This window comes from Tursiops truncatus, chromosome 7 (assembly GCF_011762595.2).
Source record: "Tursiops truncatus isolate mTurTru1 chromosome 7, mTurTru1.mat.Y, whole genome shotgun sequence".
Lineage (NCBI taxonomy): Eukaryota > Metazoa > Chordata > Mammalia > Artiodactyla > Delphinidae > Tursiops > Tursiops truncatus.
Genome location: NC_047040.1, coordinates 111,845,136 through 111,863,259, shown reverse-complemented (window position 1 = coordinate 111,863,259; position 18,124 = coordinate 111,845,136). Strand labels below are relative to the sequence as shown.

Below are 18,124 nucleotides of genomic sequence, written 5' to 3'. Positions count from 1 at the left end.
TACTTGCAGCAGTCAGGCTCCTTAGTTGTGGCTCGCAGACTCCTTAGTTGCGTCACGTGGGCTCCTTAGTTGTGGCAGGCAGGTTACTTAGTTGTGGTTCGAGGGCTCCTTAGTTGTGGCTCACCAGCTCCTTAGTTGTGGCACATGGGGTCCTTAGTTGCGGCAGGTGGGCTCTGTTAGTTGAGGCTCACAGGCTCCTTAGTTGCGGTTCACCAGCTGCTTAGTTGCAGCATGCAGGTGGGATCTAGTTCCCTGACGAGGGATCAAACCCAGGCCCCCTGCATTGGGAGCGTGGAGTCTTAACCACCCGCGCCACCAGGGAGGTCACCTGTTGAGGATTTTTGTGTCTATGTTCATCAGTGATAATTGCCCTGTAAATTTTCATTTCTTTTGTGTGTGTGTGTGTGTGTGTGTGTGTGTGTGTGAGATATCTTTGTCTGGTTTTGCTATCAGGGCGATGGTGGCTTCATAGAATGAGTTTGGGAATGTTCCTTCCTCTGCAGTTTGTTTTTTTGCAGTAGTTTCAGAAGGATAGGTGTTAACTCTTCTCTAAATGTTTGGTAGAATTCACCTGTGAAGCCACCTGGTCCTGAACTTTTGATTGTTGCAAGTTTTAAAATCACAGATTTAGCACATAATTAACTGAAAAGCTTTTGCACAGCAAAGGATACCCTGGAGAAAACGAAAAGACAACCTATTGAATGGGAGAAAAAAATTGAAATGGTATGACTGATAAGGGATTAATATACAACATATATCAACAGCTCGTACAACTCAACAGCAAAAAACCAACCCAATTAAAAAATGGGCAGAAGAACTGAATAGACATTTTTCCAAAGAAGAAATGCAGATGGCCAACAGGCAGATGAAAAGATACTCAAAATCACAAATCATCAGTGAAATGCAAATTAAAACCACAATGAGATATCACCTCAGACCTGTCAGAATGGCTGTCATCAAAAAGAACACAAATAACAAATGTTAGCGAGAATTGCAGAAAAGGGAACACTTGTACACTGTTGGTGGGAATGTAAATTGGTACAGGTATATATCTGAAAAAGATAACATGTACCCCAATGTTCATAGCAACATTATTTACAATTGTCAAGATAGGGAAGCAACCTAAGTGTCCATCAACAGAAGAACGGATAAAGATGTGGTACATAAATACAATGGAGTACTGCTCAGCCACAAAAGAGAATGAAAATTTGCCATTTGCAACAACATGGAGGGACTTGGAGGGCATTATGCTAAGTGAAATAAGTCAGACAGAGAAAGACAGATACTGTATGATATCACTTACATGTGGAATCTAAAAAATACACCAGTTAGTGAATATAACAGAAAAAGAAGCTGAGTCACAGACATAGAGAACAAACTAGTGGCTACCGGGGGAGAAGGAAGAGGGGAGGGGCAATATAGGGGTAGGGGGTTAAGAGGCACAAACTATTAGGTATAAAATAAGCTACAAGGATATATTGTACAACGTGGGGAATATAACAGATATAGAGTATAACCTATAAAAATTGTGAATCACTATATTGTATACCTGTAACTCACATATTATTATATATCAACTATACATCAATGAAAAATAAATTGCTTAATTGATTTAAAGAAGTCACAGATTCAATATCAGTACTTGTAATTGGTCTGTTCATACTTCCTATTTCTTCGTGATTCTGTCTTGGGAGATTATACCTTTTAGGAATTTGTCCATTTCTTCTAGGTTGTCCATTTAATTGGCATGTTGTTGCTTGTAGTAGTCTCTTATGACCCTTTGTATTTCTGTGCTCTTGGTTATAACTTCTTTTTCATTTCTGATTTTATTGTTTCCGGCCCTCTCCCGTTTTTTTCTTGATGATTCTGACTAAAGGTTTATCAATTTTTTTTTCTGTTTTCAGAGGACCAGCTTATAGTTTCATTGATCTTTTCTATTGGTATTTTAGTCTCTATTTCATTTATTTCTGCTCTGATCTTTATGATTTCTTCTCCTAACTTTGGCTTTTGTTTGTTCTTGTTTCTCTGTTTGCTTTAGGCATAAGGTTTGTTGTTTATTTGAGAACTCCCCTCTTAGAATTGCTTTGCTGCATCTCATAGGTTTTGGATCATCATGTTTTTATTTTCATTTGTCTGTAGGTATTTTCTGATTTCCTCCTTGATTTCTTCAGTGATCCACTGGCTGTTTAGTAGCATATTGTTCAGCCTCCATATGCTTGTTTTTTTTTTTTTTTTTTAACATCTTTATTGGGGTATAATTGCTTTTGCTTGTTTTTTTTGCAGTTGTTTTCTTGTTGATTTCTAATCTCATAGTGTTGTGGTCGTAAAAGATGCTTGCTATTATTTCAGTTTTCTTAAATTTACCAAGGCTTGCTTTGTGGCCTAGCATGTCATCTATCCTGGAGAATGTTCCATGTGCACTTGAAAAGAATGTGTATTCTGCTACTCTCAGGTAGAATGCTTTATAAATATCAATTAAGCCCCTCTGGTCTAATATGTCATTTAAAGCCTGTGTTTCCTTACTGATTTTCTGTCTGGGTGATCTGTCCACTAATGAAGGTGGGGTATTAACATCCCCCACTGTTATTGTGTTACTGTCGATTTCTCCTTTTATGTCTGTTAATGTTTGCCTTATATGTTGAGATGCTTCCCTGTTGGGTGAATATATATTTACAATTGTTGTATTTCCTTGGATTGAAGAAGATATAACATTTCTTCCCCTCATTTTCAGTTTGTATGTGTCTCTAGATCTGAAGTGAGTCTCCTATAGGCAGCAGATATATGGGCCATGTTTTTGTTTCCATTCAGTCAGTCTGTGTCTTTTGGTTGGAGCATTTAGTCCGTTTACATTTAAGGTATTTATCCATATGTATGTTCCTATTGCTGTTTTGCTAATTGTTTTGGATTTGTTTTGTAGGTCTTTTTTTCCCCTTTCTTCTTTTGTTTTCTTCTGATTTGATGTATATCTTTAGTGTTATTTTGCATTCCTTTTTCTTTTTTGTGTGTATTTCTATTACAGGTTTTTGTTTTGTGGTTACTATGAGGTTTTTGTACAGCAGTCTAGTTAAATATGTGCTTGTTTTAAGTTGCTGATCTCTTAATTTCAAGTGCATTTTAGATACCCTGCATTTGTACTCTTCTCCCCTCATGGTCACTGCTTTTGAATTCATATTTTACATCTAATTGTTTTGTCTATCCCTTAAACCCTTATTGTGGGTACAGATGATTTTACTCCTTTTGTCTTTTAACCTCCCTACTAGCTTTGTGTGTGAATGATTTCCTACTGTATGTTTACCTTTACTAGAGAGCTTTTCCATTTTGTAATTTTCTTGTTTCTAGTTGTGTCGTTTTCTTTTCCACCTAGAGGAGTTCCTTTAGCATTTGCTGTAAAGCTGGTTTGATGTTCCTGAATTCTTTTAGCTTTTACTTGTCTGTAAAGCTTTTGTTTTCTTCATCAAATCTCAGTGAGAGCCTTGCAGTGTAGAATATTCTTGGTTATAGGTTCTTCTCTTTCATCACTTTATATTGTGCATTCCCTTCTGGTCTGCAGAGGTTTTGCTGAAAAATCAGCTGATAGCCTTATAGGATTCCCTTGTATGTTGTCTTTTGCTTTTCCCTTGTTACTTTTAATATTCTCTCTTTATCTTTTAATTTTTTCATTTTTATGACAATAGTCCTTGTGTATTCCTCTGCGGGTTAATCCTATATGGGATTCTCTGTGCTTCCTGGACTTGGTTGACTTTTTCCTTTCCCAGCTTAGGTAAGTTTTCAGCTATTATCTCTTCAGATATTTTATCAAGTCCTTTCTCTCTCTCTTCTTCTGGGACCCCTATAATATGAATATTTATGTGCTTGTCGTCGTCCTACTGGTCTCTTAAACTGTCCTCATTTCTTTTTGTTCTTTTTTCTGTTTGGTAGCAGTGATTTCCAGTACTGTGTCTTCTAGCTCACTAATCCATTCTTCTGCCTCATTTAGGCTACTGTTGATTCCTTCTGGTATATTTTTCAGTTCAGTTATTGCATTCCTTAATTGTTTGGGTGTTCTGTATATTTTCTAATTCTTTATTTAAAAACTTCTAATTTCTCGCTCTGTGCATCTATTCTCCTTCTGAGTTCTTTCATCATCTTTATCATCATTACTCTGAACTCTTGGGTAGATTGCCTCGACGTCACTTAGTTTTTCTTCTGGCGTTTTATCTTGTTACTTCGTCTGAAACATAATCCTGTTGCTGCATTTTGTTTAAATTGCTATTTGTATTTTTATGTATGTGGTAGGTTGGTTCTGCTTCTCAACCTTGGAGAAGTGGCCCTCTGTAAGAGATGTCCTATGCATCCCAGCAGTGCAGTTCCTTCTCATCATCCAAGGAAGGGCCACGGGCCAGCTGGTTCCAGGGTAGGGTCTGGCCTGCATTTGCAGACTTGGTCTGTTGGCTGAAGGACTGTCATTTTCTTGCTTCTGGTGTCTGACCTCTGGTGAGTGGGGCTGGTCTAGATAGTTGAGTGAGTGAGATTCCTGGCAGGTGGGGCTGGTGCCTGCCCCCTGGTAGGTGGAGTTGGGTCTTGGTCCTCTGGTGGGCAGGACCATGTATAGAGGCAGCTGTGGGCTCAGGAAGTCTTTAGGCAGTCTGTCTGCTGATGGCTGTTTCCGCACCTAGTTTGTTGTTTATCCTGAGGCGTTCCAGCATTGGAGCCTAGAGCCTGGTGGGTGGGGCCAGGTCTTGGTGCCAGAATGTCAGCCTCCAGGAGAGCTCATGCAGATGAATATTCTCCTGATATATCTGCCACTAGTGTCTATGCCCCCAGTGTGGGCCACAGCCTCTCCCTGCCTCCCCAGGAGACCCTCCAAGACCAGCAGGTAGATCTGGCCCAGATACCTATCAAATTGCTGCTTTTGCTCTTGGTCCTGGTGCATGTGAGATTTTGCATGCACCCTTTATGAGTGAAGTCTCTATTTCCCCCAGTCCTCTGGACCTCCTCCAGTCAAGCCCCCGCTGATCTTCAAAGGCAGATGCTCTCAGGGTTCCTCTTCCCAGTGCCAGACCCCCAGGCTGGGGAGCGTGATGTGAGGCTCAGAACTCTCACTCCTGTTGGAGAACCTCTGTAATATAATTATTCTCCAATTTGTGAGTTGCCAACCCCGGTGGGTATGGGATTTAATTATATCATGAGCCTGCCTGTCCTACCAGTCTTGCTGTGGTCCATCTTTATGTCTTTAGCTGTAGAGGATCTTTTCTAGTAGGTGTCAGTCTTTTTCAACGATAGTTGTTCTGCAGATTGTTGTGATTTTGTTGTGCTTGTGAGAAGAGGTGAGCTTAGTGTCCTTCTACTCTGCCATCTTGGCCACTCTCCCATAGTGTTCCTTTTTGATGGTTTGCAAATGACAATGGAGTTGCCTTTTTTTGACCATCTCTATAATAACATTGAGCCCATATTTTCCCCCTTAATTAAATAATTGTATTTATTTTAAAATTTGACATGTATACAACTTGAATTTGTTGCTTATCAGATCAGCTTGAAAAGAAAACAAAACAAATTTCTTCCTCACTATCTTTGGTAAGAAGCAGGGGTAAAAGCTCTTGGCAAAAGTCATTGCCAAGCATGTCAGGGTGCTTTGTGCATTTAGCATTGTGTTATTCACGCTAAATATCTGTTACTATTGCAATAGTTCTTTCTGACCATACATGTGACACTGGAAATTGCTTTTTTGTTTTCATACCTTTAATTTGGTAGTAAGGAAAATTTCAAAATGAATCCAAGTTAATTTTATCTCCTGAAAATTCTGTCTGAGAGAATCAGTGAAGGTTCTTTTAAACAGTACATATTACGGATCAGTGAGACTGCCTTATAAATCTTCCAGTAAATCTTTCCACACAGACGTGAACACTATTTTAGTAAATTAAATATATTTAAAGTAACGCAGGTTAAGGCAGTTTTTTTTAACTACCTATACATTATCTCATGAGAACTTATTTAATTGATATGATAGTGGATAAAGATACCAAATAGTTGACTTTTTATTCATCTAAAGTTTATCATAAGTGAGTTTATTTTTAAATTATTAAATGCAGTTTACCAATCATTGCTTTATTACTTTAAAAAAATTTTTATTGGTGTATAGTTGACTTACAGTGTGTTAGTTTCAGGTGTACAGCAAAGTGAATCAGTTATACATGTACATGTATCCACTCTTTTTTTTAGATTCTTTTCCCATATAGGCCATTACAGAGTATTGAGTAGAGTTCCCTGTGCTATACAGCAGGTTTTTATTAGTTATCCATTTTATATATAGCAGTGTGTATATGTCAGTCCCAGTCTCCCAATTTATCCCTCCTCCCGTTATCCCTTGGTAACTATAAGTTTGTTTTCTACATCCATGACTCTACTTCTGTTTTGTAAATAAGTTCATTTGTACCCTTTTTTTTTAGATTCCACATGTAAGCGATATCATATGATGTTTGTCTTTCTGTGTCTGACTTACTTCACTTGGTATGACCATCTCTAGGTCCATCCATCTTGCTGCAAATGGCATTATTTTGTTCTTTTTTATGGCTGAGTTATATTCCATTGTATATATGTACCACATCTTCTTTATCCATTCCTCTTGTGACGGACATTTATGTTGCTTCCATGTCCTGGCTATTGTAAATAGTGTTCCAGTAAAGATAGGGGTGCATGTGTCTTTTCAAATTATGGTTTTCTCTGGACATATGCCCAGAAGTGGGATTGCTGGGCCATATGGTAGTTCTATTTTTAGCTTTTAAAGGAACCTCCATACTGTTCTCCATAGTGGCTGCACCAATTTACATTCCCACCAACAGTGTAGGAGGGTTCCCTTTGCCCTACACCCTCTGTAGCATTTACTGTTTGTAGATTTTTTGATGATGGATATTCTGACCAGTTTGAGGTGATACCTCATTGTATTTTTGATTTGCATTTGTCTAATAATTAGTGATATTGAGCATCTTTTCATGTGCCTGTTGCCCATCTATCTGTATGTCTTCTTTGGAGAAATGTCTCTTTAGATCTTCCACCCATTTTTTGATTGGGCTATTTGTTTGTTTGATATTGAGCTTCATGAGCTGTTTGTATATTTTGGAGATTAATCCTTTGTTAGTTGCTTTGTTTGCAAATATTTTCTCCCATTCTGACAGTTGTCTTTTTGTTTTGTTTATGGTTTCCTTTGCTGTTCCTTTCCTTTTGAGTTTAATTAGGTCCCATTTGTTTATTTTTATTTTTTTTAAACATCTTTATTGGGGTATAATTGCTTTACAATGGTGTGTTAGTTTCTGCTTTATAACAAAGTGAATCAGTTATACATATACATATGTTCCCATATCTCTTCCCTCTTGCGTCTCCCTCCCTCCCACCCTCCCTAGCCCACCGCTCCAGGCGGTCACAAAGCACCGAGCCGATATCCCTGTGCCATGCGGCTGCTTCCCACTAGCTATCTACCTTATGTTTGTTAGTGTGTATACGTCCATTTTATTTTTATTTTCATTACTTTAGGAGGTGGATCAAAAAAGATCTTGCTGCGATTTATGTCAAAGATTGTTTTGCCTATGTTTTCCTCTAAGAGTTTTATAATAATCCAGCCTTACATTTAGGTCTTTAATCCATTTTGAGTTTATTTTTGTGTATGGTGTTAGGGAGTGTTCTAATTTCATTCTTTTATATGTACGTGTCGAGTTTTCCCAGCACCACTTATTAAAGACACTGTCTTTTCTCCATTGTAGAGTCTTGCCTCCTTTGTCATAGATTAGGTGACCATCGGTGTGTGGGTTTATCTCTGGGCTTTCTATCCCGTTCCATTGATCTGTATTTCTGTTTTTGTGCCAGTACCATACTGTTTTGATTACTGTAGATTTGTAGTATAGTCTGAAGTCAGGGATCCTGGTTCCTCTAGCTTTGTTTTTCTTTTGCAAGATTGCTTTGGCTATTCAGGGTCTTTTGTGTTTCCATACAATCTGTAAATTTTTTTGTTCTAGTTCTGTGAAAAATGCCTTTGGTAATTTGAAATGGGTTGTGTTGGATCTGTAGATTGCTTTGGGTAGTATAGTCATTTTCACAATATTGATTCTTCCAATCTAAGAACATGGTATATCTCTCCATCTGTTTGTGTCGTCTTTGATTTCTTTCATCAGTATCTTATAGTTTTCTGAGTACAGGTCTTTTGCTCCTTGGGTAAGAATCATTGCTTTATTATTTTTTTCTGTCCACATAAAGGCAGGCAAGTTCCATGTGATCCCAGTGTGTTACGTTAAAGAAACTGGTAACACAGTTTTTCAAGGTGGAAGATTGGTAACTTGTATCTAGAGACTATGGGACCATACCAACACTTTCCCCCAGGTCTAAGAGTTGATGCTTTGGCCCTTGGGTACACCAGAAGGTTTTTGTTCTATTTATTTTCTTCCCGTCTTTGATAAATAAAATTTTGGAACACCATTCATTCTTGAATGTCATTAAACTATTTTATGGAATGCCATGTAATAAATTAACAGTTAATACCAATGGTGGTAATAAATTAATAAAGTGGCAAATGATGAAAATTGAAGATATTATTGAGTTTTTCTGAGAAAAGATAATATTGCATTTTAGTGCATTTTATTAACTTATTGCTGGGTAATGGAATGTAGCTTGTCTGTTATCTTAATTATGCTACTGAATTCTTTTTTTTTGTATTTTAAGTAAATCAGTAACCACAGAAATTTATTCAGTAACTGAGATAGGTATTCATGAAAGATGTATTGATTTTAATAAATTTTAATAAATTTTCAGTTCAGAACAATTTATTATGTAATATTTGAGAAGCACAGAATAGTGTATTTCACGTATATGAGAAATATGAAGCATTGTGAGTATTCAGAAAATTCAGGGCCCACTCTCCATCCCTCCAACCAACTTAAGAACTAGAATATTACCATTCCTGTAAAGCTACTGGACTCTTTCTTCTAGCATTGCTTTTCCTATCAAAATGGTTTGTGACAGGAATTTTCTAACATAACTGTAAATAGTAAGTATACTGAATCCTCCATGAACCTATCACCTAGTTTCAATGATTATCAACATTTTTGCCAGTCGTGTTTCACTAACTCCGTCCATGTGTCCCCCCTGCCCCCCGCCCTTTTTTTTTTTGAGGTGTTAAAGCAAGCTCCAGACATGGCCTTATTTCAGTAGTGAGTACTTCAATTATTCATTTCTAACAAGGACTTTAAAAATGTAACCACAATGCCATCACACCGAAAAGTTTTTCTTTAATATCATAAAATATCCAGTCAATGTTTAAATTTTCCCAATTATCCAATAAATGTTCATTTGTAGTTGGTTACTCTGAATCGTGATTCAGGCAGTGTCTGCACTTTGCACTTCATTAAAATTTTTCACTGTCTTGGTTTTTCCTTGCTAAAGAAAGAAACAGGGTCTCTTTTTCTTGTAGAATTTTTCATTTCTCTGTTTGCCTTTTTCACTCAACCTGTGCTTCCTGTGACATCATAGGTAGATCTTAAGGTTTGATTAGGGCCCATTGAGGCAACAAGAAGTCATTGGTGATGTGTGTGCTTCCTGCTGTTTCAGTGTTTGTTCACATGATATACAGGAATAGAAGAATACTCTGAATGTCAAGTACGGGGGGTGGGGCATTCTGTGGGACAGGGAGCCAACTTTAAAAAATGAATGGCAAAGGTGTAACAGAGGGAGGTTGCATCCTGTTTGGATTCTGATTTGGATAAGCTGAAAATAGAAAGATGTTTATGAGATGATTAGAAAATTTGATCACTGGTAGCATTTAGATGATATAAGATTATTGATTTAGCTATCATAATAGTACTGTGGATATATTTTTTAAATGCCTGTATTTCAGTGATACATACTAAAGTTTTAAAACAACATGCTGCCTGGAATTTTCTTATGATAATCCATATATGAACAAAATCAGTCATCCATTGATAATTGTTGAACTAGGTGATGGGGTTATGGGACTCTGTATTGTTTTCTCTAATTTGTATGTAATCAAGTATTTTTATTATGTTTTAAAAATTATGAAGCCTTTGTGACTACCTGACACCTAATCTCTTTCTTAATCATCTTGGTTTAAGAAAGCTTTAAGACAGAAAAGTTTTGGAGTCATTCAGTAAGGCTATCATACTATTTCATTTTAGTAAGAAAATTACTGTGAGTCCCATGCCTTGGATGAACATCCTTGGTGAATTAACGACTTCTTTTGAAAGCAAACCCCACTCAAATGTGCCTGCCTCAACCCTGCCTAGTATTTCCAGAACTTAAGTAAAGGGGCTCTAACTTTCCACACATTCCATGTCTCATATGTCCTTCTCTCCAGTTAAAGTATCTAATGTGTTTGATTCTGAAAACTCTGTAGCTTACTGTGTTTGTATCTAGTATCACAGGTATATTGAAATTGCAATAAAGCAGTGCAGGAGCTCAGGAATTGATTGTAAAATCCATGGTCTCATCCTGCTGGGACGGATACGTGCGGAGGAGGAAGATTTGGCTGCAGTTCCTTTCTTAGCTTCAGATAATGAGGAGGAAGAGGACGAAAAAGGCAACAGTGGGAGGTGAGAGCTTTTTGCTGTTGGTGGTACTCATGCCCAAACTCTGACTTTCAAAAGCCAGTGTTTAATTGGAGTGTATCTCATAATGAGGATAGTTTAGTGCCGATAGGACTATTTGTTAAGTATTAGTTAATGTTCAAATCATATTCAAAAATATGATTTAATTTAATTTTAGGAAAAATTTAATGTGGAAACACATTGTATTTAGAAAAATTCACTTAAAAGGGAAAATAAAAATGTTAATTTTTCTACCTGAAATATTACTGTTAATATTTTGGTATATATTCTTGTAGTTTTCTTTTTTATCTGTCCCTAATTGTGTTTTCCTTTGGAGATAGTGTGGTATGATATGTATTTTACAGGCTTTTTTGTTAAGAATTTTATTAATAACTTTTAAATTAAAAATTTTTTATTACAATAAAATATACATAAATTTACCATCTTAACCAGTTAAGTGTATAGTTCAGTGACATTAAGTAAATTTACATTATTGTGCAACCATGAGTAACATCCATCTTTAGAATATCTGTATCATTAGCCTTCTGTTGTATAATTTTATTTTGTACAATATTTCATCTCATGATTAAGTTCTCATTTACTCAGTTCCTTATTTTGTATGAGCCCTGTAGTGATGACTATTACTGTATTTATTCATCCACCATATATTTATTGAACACCTACTGGGGGCTAAACCCTGTTCTCTGTCCTGTGAATGCTGTAGTGAACATGCTAAATAAAACAAGACAAACTCACACACATTAGAGTGGCCTCATGGCTGTGGGAAGTGCACGAAGGAGAAGGGCCTGGTGCTTTGAGCGACTGCAAAGGAGCATTGGGCTGTCAGGAGAACAAGGAAAAACTCCCCCCATCAAAGCAAAGTGGGCAGTAAGGGGTGTTGGCAGGGGAACATCATATACCAAGGGTGAAGAAAGGTGTCTGCCAGGTCTGTGCACATTTGCTTTTTATTCCAAGACCTGTATGGAGGGCTCATGTGCAGTGTCTGTTCTGAGCTCTGTTTACGTCCCAGCAGCAAACAGTGCAGGCAATTACTGTCCTCAGATAAGTTGTCTTTTCACAAATAAATTGCTAAAAGTGAAATTGCCAAGTCGATAGGTGTTTCTCTTGTATTGCTGGTGTAGCTGGGTCCTTGCAGATGTTCACTAGAGGCAGGTAACAGTGCTAGCTGAGCTCTGCTGATCACTGCCCTTAGCACTGAGTGCTTTCTAGTGTGTGACGTGAGCAGTCTGTCCTTTTGAAACAAAGGAGCTTGGCTCTGCACTGCTATTAAGCACATACTCTTAATCATGAAGAGGTGGCCACTGTGGTGATAAATCAGGTCATTCTAGGGATCTTGGGCTTGGATCCTGTCTTGTTTCATTTTGGAAGCTTTGCAAAGAAGTTGAAGAGAAAATAGTCTTATAACACTACCTTATCTAGAATATATGTTATACTATATGTTACAGTTCAAACTGTTTGTGTCTACATGCATTAATTTAATTAAGTGAGGAAAATGACATTTCACTTAAATAAATCATTGGGATTTTTAAGTGAAAGGATTCTAGAGTCACATTTTCTTATTCGGTAGCTACTAAAATGAATTGGGCAAATATAATTAGTACATGTACTATATATGTGAAATAACCACAAAAGTTTGAGCTTTACTCATAGGTGAAATTTTTACACAGCTGGATACATTCACAAAAGAAATTCTAGATATTTGAATGTAATTTTTTTTCCTTTCAAATATCATTAATGAGCTAATAACTAATGAATGGTCCAAGCAGTCTCCCACAGGGCAAGCCCCCAACTAGGGTGTGCCCTCACTGACCACCCGCTGGCATTTGTTCCCCCTGCTGATGCTTACATGGTACCAGTCCTTACATGTCTCAACACTGGTGGAATCCCTTACATACTTTTGAGTAACACTGTGTTACAGGGTATTTCAAATAGAATGTACATATACTTGCTCTCCTTTGCCTGGTATGGGATGAGAGTTTTCCTACCCATTTATCCCCAAACCATAAAATTTTGATCCCTGAAAGTAAATATTCATTAGTATGTAACACGTTAAAAAATCTTACCTAGCTGTAAGCTAATCTCTGGAGTCTTCAGTTGTCTATTGTAGCTTATAAAAATAGAACAAAAGCAAAAAGCTAAAACCTCAAACACAGAAGCAACAGTTTTCTTACCACCTGGCATAAAACTGACAACCAAGCAAATCTAACATTGTTCCATGTACTTCGTGTTCTTATCGTGTTCAAGAATTGATGGACTTTTTTTTTTAATTGATTCAATCTAATTTATTTATGATGTACAACAAATTGGAAGTAACAATAGCCATTTTTCTCAAGTGTTAGCAGTATAGTTAACACTTAATGCATGGACATCGGTTACTGTGATTTTGTCATTTAAATTTTTTTTTAATTTAATTTTTATTTTATTTTGAATAATGTGTGGACTTTGTTGATCAAACTTTTAACCCATCGAGGGCAGGTCAGGAGATGGGATGAATGAGATGGCCTGTGCTTCAGGAGCCTCGGGGGGCTGGTGAGACCTCCCCTGGCAGAATGGAGATTTGGACCTCCTCCTCCAACACAGCTGGCCAGCACAGTGGGCAGAGGGTGTAAAGGAAGAAATTTGCATTTTGCCTCGGGACATGTGTTTGTGTTTGAGTACATCAGAGGCCATGTGGCTACATCCATTTTATTATTTCTTTGCGGGGAAAATATGACCAAACAGGGTTTGAGGTTTAGGGACATGGCCACAATGCCAGTCCCGGTGGTGATTCTTGGCGCCATTAACCAACATTCTCTCCAGTTACATCTGCAGTAGCTGTGCGTTAAGGCGATGGGCGGTAATTGCTGTAAAAGCAGTAAAGCTGTCACGTTCAACTTGGTATACAAGAAGAAAGAGAACTGCACGGTGTCTCTTGGGAAGATCTCCACCAGAATAAAAAGCTAAGGTTAAATTCTAGTATTGAAAGGTAGCATACTGGTATCTAGAAATTTTGACCCTCTGGAACACCAACTCCTGTGTATACTTCAGGCTTTGTTGAATTAAAACAAAACTTTAAGAGTTTCTGATAGTAACCAGCAAACTGTGTGCTTGAGGTTGTTTTCCTTTTTATTTAAAAAATTTTTTCACTCTGACCTCTATTTCTGTTTTTTTTCCTTTGATTAGCCTTATTAGAAAGAAGGCTGCAGGTCTGGAATCGGCGGCTACGATAAGAACCAAAGTGTTTGTGTGGGGCCTGAATGACAAGGACCAGCTGGGAGGGCTGAAGGGCTCCAAGGTACCTGCCCGATACCCAGTGCCCTCGCCACCCCATGCTGCTCAGACCCAGACAGGCCCAGCAACAGCCATGCTTCTTGAAGTTTTTATAATGGTCTTTCCTTTTATATGTTGTTTTTAAAGTTGACTTTTCTTAAGTAATTCTTGACATGAACTTACAGACATTATCAAATTTAGTTTCTGAGAAGCCTCTGTCCTTGGAAAATAGTGCACTTTAGATATAGTTGCATTATTGCTGTTTTGTAAACTAGAACATACACTTTTGAAAAGATTTGACAAGCACAGAGGTAAAAATTGTAGAGTATTAATTATATTTTAAAGAGTAGGTACAACAATTGATGCATTTGAACTAGAGTTGAATTCAGTGTGGCTCTTAACTGAGGAAGAGATTCCTCCGAATTTTAGTGTCTGGAAACAGTTTCTTTTCAGATGAGCATCTCCACTACTTAGTATTCCATGAGACTTCACCCATCATAAGATCCCTTGTTATCTGCATTGCCGAGGAGCTGAAAAGGAAAGTTAGAACTCATTCATTTTAAGTCTTGTGGTTCTAGTACAATGAAAATAATCTTATGCAATTCAGCAGCCTCGAGTTACATCTGTTTTTGAGGCTCCTGCCCTGCATTTGGAGATATGTGAGGCCCAGAAGCTCTGGGAGCCTCAGCTGTGACAGGGGCTGTCTAGGGGGTCCCGAGGGCATGGCCCTTTTTGGGGTTTGCACATGAAAGATAGGTTGGCGCTTCACGGTTGGGATGAACATTCTTCTTCCACAGTAGTAGTGACTATTTGATACTTTCTGACACATAGGAATCATAAAGGGCTTCTTAGACAGGGGCTTTGATAATTTTAAATTAAATCACACCCATCTCTAATGGGAAATTTAAGTGTATAATTTCTTAGAATTAACAAGAATGAGCAGGACATGACCTGAAATAAAATGTAATTTACCAAATGTTTGTTTATATCTTTACATTATGTGTATTTTATTTTTTGCCTTGTATTATGGATATGTTCAGATGTACCCAGGTAGAAAGAATAGGGACCTGAGTCCCCTTGTCCCTGTACCAGCTTCAACAGTTGCAGATGGTCACATTTTTGTCTTTATTTCCTACACAGCCTCACTCCTATTCATTTTAAAGTCAATCTCAGTATATCATTTCATCCTTAAAATACTTGTGTATATCTAAGAGACAAGAACTTTGGTTAATATAACCATGTAAATTAACAGTAATTCTATGTACCATCTAGTAAGATTACTTGTAATTTTAAAAGTGTAAATAACATTCTCTCTTTTCTCCTTTCCTTTAAAAAAAATTCTTGTTTTAGATAAAAGTTCCTTCATTCTCTGAGACACTGTCTGCTTTAAATGTAGTACAGGTGGCTGGTGGTTCTAAAAGTTTGTTTGCAGGTATGATTATTCTAATATTTAAAAAGTTTTATATGATGCTTAGGACTGAAAACATAGTTGTTGCATTGTGAAAAGTGAGTCCTTTCCTCACTCCTGTTCCTTGCAGTGACAGTGGAAGGGAAAGTGTATGCCTGTGGAGAAGCCACGAATGGCCGGCTGGGGCTGGGCCTCTCCAGTGGGACTGTGCCCATTCCTCGACAGATCACAGCTCTCAGCAGTTACGTGGTCAAGAAGGTGGCCGTTCACTCAGGTAAGAGCCAGGCTTTGCACTGGTGCACAGATAAGCCTGTTGTTCGTGCTCTGTAATTAACTGGGGCCGTAAACAATTTCCCCTAAAGTGTCTTTGCATTCTTTTTCAAATTTTACTTAACTATTAGGAATAAAAGTTGGTTAATGTAAAATTCCAGGTGGTCTAGAGTTTAATTATTGTTGCTGCACGAGGCTTCTTGGAGGCCAGTGGTTGCTGGCGTTCCAGGCATGTGGGGCATACCTCACCAAAGGAGGGGGCTTTTAATCTTGGAGCTTGTGGTCTCAGGTTCATAGCATCTCTGCAGTCATCACGTTCTGTGCTTAAATATGTGTTACTTTTCTGGGGAAAGAGCCTGTAACTTTCATCAGATTCCCAGTATCTGTAAATTCCAGTGATAAGAAAGAACCATTTAAAAAAAAAAATTACACTGCTTCAATTCAGGAAACTTTGAGTATCATTTCAAAGCCCTGTGCTCTGAGGAAATGAACTGAATTAGATACAAACTGAGTTCGTGTCTATACTGGATAGGGTTAGATTTAACCCCTTAAAACAGAAAATCCAAACGGTAGTGGCTTGAGCAAGATGGCATTTTACCATTCTCTGTAGAAACCTGGAGGTGGGGTCCAGGGCCAGTGTAGCAGCCTCAGTACCTGTGAGGTGCACTAGCTTGCTGTCCACCCCCGTTGCAGCCACAGGTGAACGTATAAGATAGGCCTTTTCCTCAGGCCCACTCTGCCCCTCCAAAGAGCTTTTCTGGAAGCCTCACTCACTTCTGTCGCACCTCTGTCACCATCCTCTGTGGGCAAGGGAGTCTGGGAAGCGTGGTTTTTAGCTGAGCACATTGCCCTGGATCATGTGGGCTCTGTTGGCAAGGGATAGGGTGCGAATGGGTATTAGGAGCCTAGGAACTGGTGGACACAAGTGACAGAGAGGAAATGCTCTTCAGTCCTGAGCCGGGGTGGATGGACTAGGAGAGTGAGCCATACTGGGGAAAAAGCATGAACTGATTGTTTTGGGAAGAGTGAGCATAGTGCCTTAATTGCAATTGATGGTACTTTTGCTTAAATAATTCCATTGTTTAGGTACATTTCACAAAAGCCTAATTGCCACTGCATTTGATAATTTGTCTAATCACAAATGTACTTATTTTTCCATCTGAATTTTGACCCTTTATATATTTAACATAGCAGCAACCCCATTAATAAATAATATCATTTTGCTGCTTCTTTGCGAGTAAAATTCTTTGTAGGACTTAAACTTTGTAGTTTAATAAATGTTCACTTATTTTATATATTTGTCACCCTGAAATGTTCATCTTATTTACTCAATTATTCAACACATATTCACACCTACTGCATGGTAGTTGTGCTGTTAACTTTTGTAAACCAACTTTGGCAGCCTCTCTCTGTGTGAATGTTGCAGGTGGACGGCACGCTACAGCTTTAACTGTTGATGGGAAAGTGTTTTCCTGGGGTGAAGGTGATGATGGCAAACTTGGACACTTCAGTAGAATGTAAGAATATTTTCTTCATTACTTGCTAATAAGAAACTGTTACTGTTAATAATAGTGAATGCTTTTTGATAGTTTTTTGTAGAAAATTGAGTAGGATGGGTTATTTATGAAAACGGAACTTAAAAATATATTTAAAAATTGTCTATGAATGTGGTTTGGCCTCACATGTTCTGTTTTAAGGTTTGATAGTTAACTTAATCTAAAGATGTTGTTTTGACTAAATGTGGCTCAGTGTTGATGTCCTTTTCTTTCTTCTTTAAAAAGGTTGGATTGATTATAGGGAATATTATTTAATCTTGCTTTAGGAACTGTGACAAGCCACGGCTGATAGAGGCCCTGAAAACCAAGCGAATCCGGGATATTGCCTGTGGGAGCTCGCACAGTGCAGCCCTCACATCCAGTGGTGAACTGTACACCTGGGGCCTCGGAGAGTACGGCCGCTTGGGACATGGGGATAACACAACACAGCTGAAGCCCAAAATGGTGATTATACACATTTTTGTTGCTTGCAGAAAGTTTACCACCTGCTGATTTCCAGAGAAGATAAGCTCCCAGTCTAGGACAGTTCATAAAGACATGACCAGTATTGGCTTTCAGTCTGTGGGGAAAAATCCCCCTTGCTTTCTTAGTGCCTGTGCTTGATTCTGTTTTTAAATTTGTGATTGAGTAGGTGAAAGTCCTTCTTGGTCACAGAGTAATCCAGGTGGCGTGTGGAAGTAGAGATGCACAGACCCTGGCTCTGACTGATGAAGGTGAGTCCTGTCCTGACTCCACGTTGCTGGGGGAGGAACATTGTGAGACACTGGCCTAAAGTATATATTTTTAAACCTAGGTTTGGTATTTTCCTGGGGTGATGGTGACTTTGGAAAATTGGGCCGGGGAGGAAGCGAAGGCTGTAACATTCCCCAGAACATTGAGAGACTAAATGGACAGGGGGTGTGTCAGATCGAGTGCGGAGCACAGTTCTCCCTGGCCCTCACCAAGTCGGGAGTGGTGTGGACATGGTACGTAAACGCCTGTCATCTGTCAGTGTGTCTGTTTGGGGCCTTTAGGGAGGGGGAAACCTTTATTTTCTTACTCGTTCAGGCATCTTTGTT

General features: G+C 38.3%; 1 protein-coding gene across 12 annotated transcripts in view; it reads left to right on the top strand.

Annotated features, from left to right (window-relative positions):
- HERC2 (HECT and RLD domain containing E3 ubiquitin protein ligase 2) overlaps positions 1 to 18,124 on the top strand; it is a 230,744-nt gene that overhangs the window by 142,485 nt on the left and 70,135 nt on the right. For all 12 annotated transcript variants that reach the window (XR_012333188.1, XM_073807856.1, XM_019931803.3 and 9 more), the window contains 8 exons: positions 10,393 to 10,568; positions 13,746 to 13,857; positions 15,183 to 15,264; positions 15,371 to 15,514; positions 16,937 to 17,027; positions 17,333 to 17,510; positions 17,698 to 17,779; positions 17,860 to 18,031. Coding sequence is in view for 11 of the 12 variants with exons in the window: in XM_073807856.1 (XP_073663957.1) it covers positions 10,393 to 10,568; positions 13,746 to 13,857; positions 15,183 to 15,264; positions 15,371 to 15,514; positions 16,937 to 17,027; positions 17,333 to 17,510; positions 17,698 to 17,779; positions 17,860 to 18,031 (1,037 nt within the window). In the remaining variant the exon portion in view is untranslated. The remainder of the gene's footprint in view (positions 1 to 10,392; positions 10,569 to 13,745; positions 13,858 to 15,182; positions 15,265 to 15,370; positions 15,515 to 16,936; positions 17,028 to 17,332; positions 17,511 to 17,697; positions 17,780 to 17,859; positions 18,032 to 18,124) is intronic.